The 12156-nt window shown below is 38.1% G+C and overlaps 1 protein-coding gene across 1 annotated transcript in view; it reads right to left on the reverse strand.

The window, feature by feature from the left end:
• EML5 (EMAP like 5) overlaps positions 1-12156 on the reverse strand; it is a gene marked incomplete at both ends in the record, with an annotated part of 167747 nt that overhangs the window by 106434 nt on the left and 49157 nt on the right. Inside the window, 4 exons of the mRNA XM_080708026.1 lie at positions 5488-5689; positions 7871-8006; positions 10753-10938; positions 11782-11850. Of these exons, the coding sequence (XP_080564152.1) occupies positions 5488-5689; positions 7871-8006; positions 10753-10938; positions 11782-11850 (593 nt within the window). The remainder of the gene's footprint in view (positions 1-5487; positions 5690-7870; positions 8007-10752; positions 10939-11781; positions 11851-12156) is intronic.

Here is a 12156-nt window from a genome sequence, read left to right on the forward strand (position 1 = left end):
GAAGACTGTGAAAATCTATCAGCTCATTTGTTTCGTGCAAATGCCCCAAGAAGACTGTTTGAAGGGCAAAAAGAGGGTTCTATCATCCCAGAGGTTGTAGGCCAGTGGTCCATTGGATGAGCTGAGGACAACCCACCTGGAATGGCCAAATTCCAGGCACCAGTAGTTACTGAACTTTGCCCTCATGCCCAGCCAGTGCAACTCTAGCAGTATCCAGTCTCCTGGCTGGCCCTGGATGGAATCGAGTCCCATTTAAAGAGACTTCAGGACTTCCGGGAAGATGGCGACCGAGAAAAGCGGGGCTTAAGAGCCCCGCTAACAACCAATCTCCATTACCACAAAACCAGCGCCTTTCATAGCCAGAAAACACCATCACCAGAAAAACAAAAAAACCCACCAGGCTCCAGAGAGAAAGCGGACTGAGAACAGAGCTCAGGGCCACAGAGGAGACACACGCGCCCGAGGACGCGGCAGCAGCGCCATACTGCCGGCGGCAGCGGCGAACTCAACGGACGGCTACAGCAAGCCGAGGTGAGCCACTGCGGAACAGCCAGGCGGGATTTCTCCACGCAGAGAGCATCTAAAGCTCCCAGTGGCCGAGCTCAGCACACGCTGCAGGGATTCAGAGTGGAAATCAAAACCAGAGAAGAAAAAATACGCCAGCCTCACGGCCGAGGGCGTGGTAGAGGCGCCATATTGCCACCAGCGGCGGCAGCAGCAGTGAATTCACCGAGTCCAGTACAGCTACATCTGCGTACTCAAGAACAGTGAGTCAAATTGCGGGCCACAGAGGAGAAATCCCAGTACTGTACCTCCTGGGACTTGACCCAGTGAGGGAGTGGTGGTGGCAGAGATATCACACCATAGAAGAACATGCAACCTGGCACCCCCCATAGTTTAAAGCAGCCTCTATCGACTCCCTGGGTCGGAGACTCTGTGATACAACCCAATAAAGGAGTAGTGGGGTCTGAGATAATACAGACTCGAGATCCAGAGCACCTTAAGTGAAGTCATAGTGACCTAAGGGAAGAACCCAGAGAAGGCACAAACCTCCGAAATCATGGGAAAGAGGAATAACACTGGAGTAATGAATGCGCACAACCCCACAACATCAGAACCCGATAAAACAGAAAATCAGAGATTTCTAGAAGATCAAATCAGGAAAATAACTGTAGAAATAATAGAGGTGCTTCGAAAAGAACTCAGAGAGAGCCAAAAAGAGATAAAGGATGCAATTAATGAAGTAAAGGCCTCAATTCAAAGCACAAACAACCGATTAGAACACATGGAGAACAGAATCTCGCTCTTAGAAGATGAGCAATCCAAAAATGAACGCATAGTTTCTAATCTAGAAAAAAATATCCGACAGCAGGAATCTGACATGGAAGAAATATGGGCCCATCTTAAGAGAGCTAACCTAAGAATAATTGGAATAGAGGAGGGAAAAGAAAGTGAAACCAAAGGGATCAACAATCTCTTCAAGGAAGTAATAGCAGAAAATTTTCCAAATATAGAGCAAGAGGTTGATACACAGATCCAGGAAACTTATAGAACTCCCTTTAGACAGGATCAGAGAAGAGGATCCCCACGCCACATAATTGTAAAAATGACCAATGTGGAAGCCAAGCAGAGACTCTTAAAGGCAACAAAAACAAAGGGCCAAGTGACATTCAGAGCCAAACCAATTAGAATCACTCCAGACTTCCCAAACCAAGTCATGAGAGCCAGAAGGGCTTGGAGTAACATATTCCAAACTCTGAAAGAAAACAACTTCCAGCCAAAAATTTCCTATCCAGCAAAACTTTCTATCAAATTAGATGGAGAAATAAGAAGCTTCCATGACAAACAGAAACTGAAGGAATTTATGTCTTCAAAACCAGCGCTAGAGAAAATACTCAAAGAGATTAACTACAAAGAAGAAATAGATAACACTCACCAGAACCAGAGAAACAAGATTTTCCATCCAACAGACAACTAAGATTGGTTATCTGTGGAGATTCATTATTTTTGTTAGTCTTTACCTATCTCTAAATTGTATTGTTTGCCTTTATTGTTGTTAATTTTCAGGATTTCTAGTTGGAATATTAATATACCTTCAGATATAGCATTTGGAAATATTTTATCCAATTCTATTAGTAACTTTTAACTCTGTTTACATTGTCTTTGGATATACAATATTTTTTTTTATTTTTTAGGGAGTTTGTATATTCTTCTGTTGCCTGTGTCATTGAAATCATAACCAAGAAATCACTGCCAATTTCAATGTTGTGAGGTTTTATGACCCAGATTTTCTTCTAAAAGTTTATAGTCTTAAGATTTTTATTTAGGTCTTTTATCTATTTTGAGTTAATACTTGTATGTGGGATTAGGTAAGGGTCCAATTTTATTCTTTTCCATGTAATTATTATTTTTCAACAATATTTAGTTAAAAGATTATTATTTCCACCACCAAATGTTCATGGAAACCTTGTCAAAAATAACTTGACAATATAAGGAAGAAGTTAGCTCTAGGCTTGTATTTAACTCCAATGGTTTATATATCTGCCTTTAGAACAGTATTACACTGTTTCAATTATTGTAGCTTTATATGGTTTGAAATCAGAAAATATATATCTGCTAGCTTTGTTCTTTTTCAAGATCGTTTTGGGTATCTAGAATTCATATTACATATTAGGATAGATTTTTTCTGAAAAATAAATATATGAATATATGATAGTTTCACCTAAAAAAACAGAAAAAAATATGCTCTGGTAAGAAAGAAAGCAAAAAGAAATATTGAAATGTTATCTTTAAGTTATCAAAAGCTTGGTGTCAGACAAATGAAACTGTTATGTGAGATTAACATTTTTAATTTTGGATAAATTGCTATAATACTAGATGTCAACCACTAAGCCAAGCATGGGAAGGAGGGATGGGGAGGGAATGGGGTGGGGATCGGGTGGGGGCTGACTGGGCGATGTGTGCATGTATGTCTACAAAAGTTTGTATCCCACTATGATGTATGAATACAGTGCACCAATAAAATAAAATTAAAAAAAAATAAAGAGACTTCAACAAGATGGTATTATCACGTTATCTAGTCCTAGTGGAATATTCCTCTTTCACGAGTCAAAAAGCCAGGGACCCAGGACTACGGGCCCATGCAGGACTTGTGGGTCAATAACCAGGACACGGTCATCCCACATTCCACAGTGCCTAACTTGTGCACTCATTCACAAGACCTGTACATAAAAGATGTCTTCTTCAGTATCCATCTGGCTCTTAAGAGCCAAGAACTGTTTTCCTTTGAACAGGAATACCCATAAACTAGAATATAAAACCAGTTCACCTGTACTCAATTGACCCAGGGGTTTAAAACTCCTCCACTATTTTTGGAGATGCCCTGGTCCATGACCTCAAGTCTTTTCCTTTTGGCATCTTGGCCGTACCCTACTCCAGTATGTTGATGACCTCCTCCTTGGACATGAGACTCTTGAAGGCTGTGCCAAAGGAACAGGCCAGCTGCTCACCCTCCTAGAACACTGTGGTTACAAAGTTTTTAAGTAAAGAGCCCCTGATGGAACTGTTATCTGAGCCTTAGAGGGATTGACCACTCTGGCTGATGAATTGGCAGAAAGCTCTAGAGTCAACAAGTCTTACAGCAATATGCTCCAAAGATGGTTTGGGAACTGGAAAACTTTATTGGCTTCATTCTCAACCTTCTCAAAGAGGTAATGGGAGTTTTTATCCTGGTCGATGCTGCCTCATACCATGTGTCAGGGGGTTAATCCAAAGAGTAATAGAAACCTCAGTAGATAAGGGGACCCGCTTCCACACGTCACCTTTATGACGCTGACTGAAAATAGTCCCTCAAATTGAAAATTTCTTGTCAAACATGTTGAGAACTCTCAAAATGGGATGGGGTGGGGAGGGATGAGGCAGGAGCTCGGAAGATAAGACACAGCACAGCTTCCCTCAGATATAAACCAGCAGAGCCTACCTAGACAGCCTGTGAGATAAGACAAAGAACTGATAGAGATGATATACTGACTGACTGCCATTCTGCTTCTGTCTCTTGCTTATGCGAGGTGAGATAAATCTCATGCTTCCCCTTCCCCTCTACAATTAGGTGACCAAATGTATAAAATAACTTGTATGTTCAGTGTTCAGGGTTCCGATCCTAAGCTTTGCTTACTGAGACTTCACGGGTGAATAAAGTAACCTACTTTCCAGTTCTGGCCACTGTCTCTTGTCTCTGGGGACCTAGCTTCTTGCAATAAAAACACACTTAACATCACTCAATATGAGAGAAATATATATTCTCAAAACTAATAAAATACATTTTTACTTTTTGTGGTAATAAGTAGTGATAACACGGGTGTGGGAAAACAGACCCTGTCATATTTTGATAGGTGTGTGAAGTTTTTGCTGCCTCTTGGTAAGGTATTTATCTATCTTAAAAAAATAGCCGGGTGTGGTGGCACATGCTTGTAATCCTGCACTTGGGAGGAGGAGACAGGTGGATCGCGCAGGTTCGAAGCCAGCCGTGCAGGCTTAAGAGACCCTGTTTCCAAATAATAAGTATAAAAATAGGTCTAGGAGTGTAGCCTGGAGGTAGAAGAGTTTCCAGGAACCCCAGTACCACCACCAAACAAACAAACAAACAAAATTAACAAAAGCCCCCAAAACTAGGATCAAACCCAGTGGCATTCTACCTCTGTGATATACCTCTAGCTATTTTTATTTTGAAACAGGGTCTTGCTAAGATGCTGAGATAGCAATGAACCTGCAATCCTTCTGTCTTAGCTTCCCAAGTACTGAGATTCCAACCATGTACCACCATGCCCAGCTACCTATCAAATTTAAAATGTATATATCCTTTGAACACTGCTAAGAACTCATCATAGAGACATTCATATTTATACATGTACAAAATGACACATGTGTGGAATTCATTGCAAACATAAAACTAGAAGAAACTTTGTCAAGAGTCATGGAATAAATTATAGCTATTAATGCAGTAGAGTATTATATGGCTGTTAAAAGGTAGTAGTAGCCTTGTACATTCTGATATGGAACAAACTAATACACACACACACACACACACACACACACACACACATTTTTTTGGGGGAGGGAGGTGGTACTGAGGATTGAACACAGGGGCATTCTATCTCCAAGCCACTCTCAGCCCTATTTTTTTTTTTTTAGTTTGAAAGAGGGTCTTGTTAAGCTTCTGGGGGTCTCATTTAATTGCCAAACCTGGACTCAAACCTGCCATCATCTTGTCTCAGCCTCCTAGGTACTAGGATTACAGGCATGCACCACTGTGTCCAGCTTATGTGATATATTTTTATGAGAAAAAATCATCTAATGGTAAATTCTATTAACTTCAAGTAATTATTAATTATGTTCATTTGGTATAAGCTATAAAATTTAAATCTAAAGTTTCAGCAATTTATCTAAGGACAAATTCTAGTGTACACAATTACTTTATAATTTGCTTACCTGACTGAACGGTCGTCACTTCCAGTCACGGCCAAAGGTTTTGTAGGATGAACAGCAAGTGCCCAAAGTTCACCTTCACAATGCCCTTGCATAATTAGGAAAGGTTTATTTCTTTCATGCACCACAATTTCAAAAATTTCACTGTCCTGTGTTCCAACTAAAATGTGGTCTCCTCGCCAACAAACACTCCTCACAGACAAACCTGTAGAAGAGGATATTAGTATTGATATAGTATTTAATAATAATGCGTTAATAATATAATGCCAATATTCCTATTGAAAACTGATTTTTATATCTTTTATACCTTAGATATGAAATAGAAGAAATATGTAAAGCTGGGTATGGTGCTGCACGCCTGTAATCCAAGTACTTGGGAGGCTGAGACAGGAGGGTCACAATTCAAAGCCAGCCTCAGCAACTTAGTGAGGCTCTGTTTTCCAAATAAAAAATAAAAATAGGGCTGGGGGTATAGCCCAGAGGTAGGAGGCCCACGAGTTCCACTCCCAGTACCACAAAGAAAGGAAGGAAGGAAGGAGTAAGCCCTTGATCCACATCCCTCTTTCTTCAACTGTACATACTGTTTTCAACATGGAATCTTTCTCTTTATAGACCTAATTTCTACCCCTCCTTAAAGACAAACACTCTTTGTCCTTCCTTCTTTATTAGACAATTCCAGAGAATCTGAATACTTCCTTAGCCAACGTCTAATAACACTAATAGTTTACATCATTCAATAAGTAATTACAGGCCAGGCGTGGTGGCGCACACTTGTAATCCCTGCACTTGGGAGGTGGAGACAGGAGGATGGCGCAGGTTCGGAGCCAGCCACGCTGGCTTAAGAGGCCCTGTGTCCAAATAAAAATATAAAATAGGTCTGGGAGTGTAGCCCGGAGGTAGAAGGGCTTCCAAGAACCCCAGTACCACACACACAAAAAAAGTCATTACCACAGGAACTACCTTTATAGATTTCTATTTTTGGAATAATGATCTGACTTTTCACTTATTTATGTTTAATTTCTTCTCATAAACAGATTCATTAATAAGAGAATTATATTTTTTGTGTACTCCACAATTTCTTTTGTTACCTTGGGAAAATTGTTTTGCTCAGTTTTCTCAGCTGTACAATATGGCCACTATTAAGATACTGTTTATCTCACAATATTCTTATGAGAATCAAAGTTCAAAAAGCATCAAATTATTTTATAAGCTTTAAAATATAATAATGCTCAGTCAAAATAATAAAAACAGAATAACAGTTAAAATTCACACGTTCATCACAGCCCAGATATTCTCCTAAGTATTTCCACATATATTAACACATTTAATACTATGAGACAGTTTATGTTTTATATTATTGTGTGTATTTGTGTGTGTGTTTTTTTGTGTGTGTGTTTTACAGGGCACGGAACACCCAGGTGTTCTACCATTGAGCTATACCCCCAGATCTTTTAATTTTTTAAATTTTGAAACAGGATCTTCAGGTTAACATGCTGGCTTTGAACCTGAAATGGTGCTGTCTCAGTCTTAAAAGTACTGGGATTACAGGTATATGCCACGGCACTAAGCTGAAATATTTATTATTATCTTCAACTTATTGATGAGGCTAAATATTCAAGGTTACATACTTGCTCGGTGACTGGAATATGACTAAAACACATTAGCAAATAATATGTTAAATTTTATATTAAATGATCCTATTTTATTTATTTTATATTAAATGATCCTATTTTATCAATTTTTTAAAGTTCCCCAAATGGAAATAAAACCCCAATTGCTAACACATAAATCTGGATAAAGGAAAACCATATCTACACAAATTTAAATAACCATTAACAAAAGTTCCTCCAATCTCCATTTACTTCATTTACAACACTTTATTTGATAAGTAGTTATATTTATCATTCTATTAGTAAAATATTTTCAATATTCAAGGTTACCAAAGCGCCTTTCACATCTCTCTGTAGCTCCCATTATAATAAGCATTAGATACACAAAAGCATCTTTGTGCTGGGTGTGGTGGCGCACGCTTGTAATTCCAGTATTCAGGAGGCTGAGACAGGAGGATCACAGTTCGTGGTCAGCCTCAGCTACCTAGTGAGGCCCTTTGCAATCAGTGAGGTCCTGTTTCAAAATAAGGAATAAATAGGGCTGGGGGTGTTGCTCAGAGGTAGAATGCCCCTGAGTTCAATCCCCCGTACTTAAAAAAGAAAGTCTTTGTTGTAACAGGAACTCAAACTCTATATGCAGAAGTCTTCCTCAATAATCAAATGTATATAAATCAAAGTCGGATTTATAAAACATATATTTATTTTTCTCTAAGAAAGAGATAATCCTTGGTACGTTAAAAATTTGCCTAATAATAAAAATTTGTTTTATTTATTACCTTTGTATCCCTGGTCTGTTTCCCTGAGATCAATCACAGTAATTGGTTTAAAAGTTAAATCCCAAAGACGAATGCAGCCATCTCTGCCTCCAGTAGCAAAGCCTTCTTCACAAGCATTCATGCTAAAAATCCCTGCCTGGAAGATGAAATAAAATATTTAAAATACATTAATTTTAATAATTAATTATAGTAGCTGTTCCTAAGAGCATCTACTAGACAAAGAAAGAAACCTATCTAGAAATAGTTTGGTATGACATAGGAATAAACATACAACTGAAAACAGAGGAGAAAACCTAAAACACTCCTTAGGAGTTTAATATGTATTATTAAGGTGGCATTTAAAGATATGGACATAATGCAAAAGAAAATACAGTTAAATCTTATACTATATGTAAAACTAAATTATAGAGGACAAATTCTTTTTTAATATGCTTTTATTGATGCATTATCGTCTCAGATCATAATGTGAATCGTGTTGACAGTGGCATACATTCACACAGCACTTGGTAGAGGGCAAAATTCTAAATGTAAAAAATAAAACAAAGATGTTAGAAAAAGTTAAAATACTTGTGTGTCTTCAGGCTGTGTGACCTTTCTATGCATGGCAGGTCACTCAACAGCCATAATGGAAAAAATGTAAAATTTTTCCACATAAGAAAATATATCATAAACTAAAACAGACTAAGGAAATATTTGCAATGTGAATGGCTGAAAAGGTAAATATCCCTAATATACAAGTGAATAAAGAGAAGAAAAGCAATCCAACAATACAATCAACCAACCAAGAGAGCAAAGGATGAGAAAAGTCAACTAATAGAAAAAGAGCATAAGAAATACATTTCAATAATACAGGAAATTTCAGAAATGGGAAATAAAATTTAAAGACAACATTATCTACCATGTTTTTCTCTACCCAGAAGCTAAGCCAAAAACTATAATACTGGTCACATTTTGTACTAATAAAAATGAGAAAAACTAGTATTTTTATATACTGATGATAAGAATGTGAGTTGCCACAATTTTGTGGAAAACTGCCTGGCATTTTTGGTCTTCAGGCATTTTGCTTAAGCAAGTTATTATGGTTTAGACTGTCAATGCCCCCCAAGGCCATGTGCTTGGTCCTCAGCTGATGGCACTGCTGCAAGGTGGAGGAAACAGGAGAAGAAGTAGGAAGAAGAAGGTCACAGGGTGGGGTTTGCCTCTGAAGGTTTAATTTCATCATCTCTTCTCTGCTTCTCAGCGGCCATCCAGTGAGCAGCTGGGCTCTTCCATGTGTTTCCTGCCATGACCCTACCACAAGCCCACAGACAACGGAACCCAAGCAACCGTAAGAATCAATCTTTACTCCTTCAAGCTGATTTTCTCAGGTATTTTGTAATAGCAACAGAAAACTAACACATACGTCTTTTATATGTGATTCTTTAATATATTGAGGACTTTTCTGTGTGCTATGTGGTACTGTGGATAGAACACAGGGCCTCACACACTGAGCCACATCCCCAGCCCTTTTCATTTTTTATTTTGAGACACTAAGTTGCCCAGCCTGGCCTTGAACTTACAATTCTGCCTCAGCCTCCTGAGTATCTGGGATTACAGGCATTCACTACCACACCTAGGTTGCTCAGGACATTTCTATGTGAAGATTTTACTTCTAACAATGTGGCAGCTCTGTGGTATTTAGCTCCCTTCAATTTGTGAGAGGAACCCAATTTCTAAAAAGCTCAAATTAAAAGCCATTCAAAGTTTTGATTGGTCTGGGCATCTTTCCAAAGGAACTGGAGTCAGAATATCAGAGTGATACATGCATATCCATGTTTCTTGCAGCAAAATTAGCAACAGCCAAATTAAGGAACTGGCCTAAGTATCCATCAACAGATGAATGGATTACAAAGCTGTGGTATATACACAATGGAATTTTACTCAGGCATAAAGAAGAAAAAACTTCTGTCATCAGCAAGAAAAAATGGATGGAGCTAGAAAATATTATGCTAAGGAAGATTAGCTGGTCTCAGAAAGTGACCAGTTATGTGTTTCCTCTCATATGTGGAGGCTAGGGAGATGTGGAGCGAGGTAACGAGACCTCAGAGAAGTAGAGACTCCAGTGGTGGCACAATAGAGGGTTTAGGGAAGGAAGGGGAAAAGGAGACATGATGAAGGCAAGAGTTCACATAACGTCATATATTATACACATATGCACATGTATGCACATACATACTTGAAATCAGCAACATCAATCTCAGTGACATGATAGCAAGGAGGGAGTGGGCTGGGATCTGGAGAGAAACACCCCGATTGTATGCACACACGTTTCTATCACTCTATACCCCGTTATGTATACTTAAAATGTGCCAATAAAACCATGTCACAAAAAGTAAAAATTTGGATGCTCTATCTAATATGCAGAAGCTAGAAAGAAAAAGGATCATAGAAGGAACTCTAGAAGAAGAAGGAGAAACCACAGATGAGCACATAAGGAGGTCTAACTGAGGGAGATAGAAGGGAGGCAGGGGGATTCCCTATTGGGGAGGAAGTATATTCACAAACGTAGCAAAGTCTTAAGAGCAGCTCTATTTTACCATGTCAATGAAGAATAAGGTTGAAGTCGGCAAGCTTTTCTTTACTACTATTCTGAGAAAGACACTGCTAAAGCAGTGATTTCAACAAGATAGTAATTATAATAATTTAATAAACATCCATGAGTCTAGTTGCATAACATTTCCTTATTGAAATCTTGAAAACAAACAAATTCAGTTAGAATGGCATTTTTCAAGAAACCAAACTGATCAGAAGCTGTATATAATGTAATATACAGTTAACCTTGTTCTGCAACAAGGTTGAGTAGTTAACACCTAAAATCGGGTAAAATATTAAAATATACTTACAGCATGGGCTCCCTGTATTGTTCGTATAAGATTGATTCCTTTCCATACATATATATCTCCATTAAGTGCACCAGAATACGTTAATTCATCCCGAGCACAGGCTAGGCACAATATTGTCTGAAGGTCACCCGTTTTACCAAAGACACCTCGTTTCGGGGTTAGAGCATTTCCACACAAACTCCAGAACTAAAAGGCACATAGTATAATTGAATTACCAAAGAAGGAATATATATATATATATATATATTTCCAATGCTTCACTGCTATATTAGACCAGCAAACTAGAAATTACCTAAGAAATTGCCCTATGATACAATTTAATGTTCACATCCTCATCCTAGTTGTTAGAAGCTGTGTTACAGCAGATAAGCCAACTGGTTTTAATTCTTATTTGTAAGAATATGGGGTTGACCTAGATTACTTTAAAAATATACCATGCTTTTCTTAAATTCATGAAATAACATCTACATGAAACTTAGGCTAAAATTTTGAGACAAGTTAACAATGAAAATGAAGATAAGAAGCTGGGCCTGGTGGCACATACTTGTAATCCCAGTACTTGGGAGGCTGAGACAGGAGGATAGCAGGTTTGTGGCCAGCCTCAGCTACTTAGTGAGGCCCTCTGCAACTTAGTGAGACTTTGTTTCAAAATAAAGAATAAAAAATAGGGCTGGGTGTGTAGCTTGGAGGTAGAATGCCCCTGGGTTCCATTCCCAGTATGGCAAAAAAAAAAAAAAAAAAAAGAAGAAGAAGAAGATAAGAAATCATATGCTAGCTAATAGGACCAAATCTAATACCTAGTCTCAGATGGAAACAGTAAAGATGGGGTGGGGGCTGTATGTTGCTCTCATTGATATTTTCAAAAAGGGGCAATTTATTTGCTTACATAACTCAAAAAACATTAAAAGGTGACATTTTAAAAATGAGTACTGCCCAAATTCTGAGAATACCCTAAATCATTAATAGTGTTATATATACTTAGTAGCATAAAACTAAACATGACTATTATAAAACAAGATCCTCAAGTACCTTGATATGTTTTACACCACAGCTGACAAGTTTATTTGGCTGGTACAAATCCCAAGAAATGTCAAATATCTGTAAACAAATCAGATTCACAGGTAAAATATTTATGTCCAGAATTATTTAATAATACTGTCAAAAGATCAAGCGGCCCATTCCCTATCACAAACTACAGCAGTCTCAAAAATGATAATCAGAACACCATATTTCAAAACCATATGAGAAATAAATATTAAAATGATAAGGAATAAGAACTGTTTCTTAGTTTTTATGAACTTTATGAAACAACTAGTGTTTATTTTTAATTTTTTACAGAATTTGAAAGTCTAAGGTAGGAGGATGGAAAGTTTGGGGCTAGCCTAGGCAATTTAATGAGACCCT

This window comes from Muscardinus avellanarius, assembly GCF_963383645.1.
Source record: "Muscardinus avellanarius genome assembly, chromosome: 12".
NCBI lineage: Eukaryota > Metazoa > Chordata > Mammalia > Rodentia > Gliridae > Muscardinus > Muscardinus avellanarius.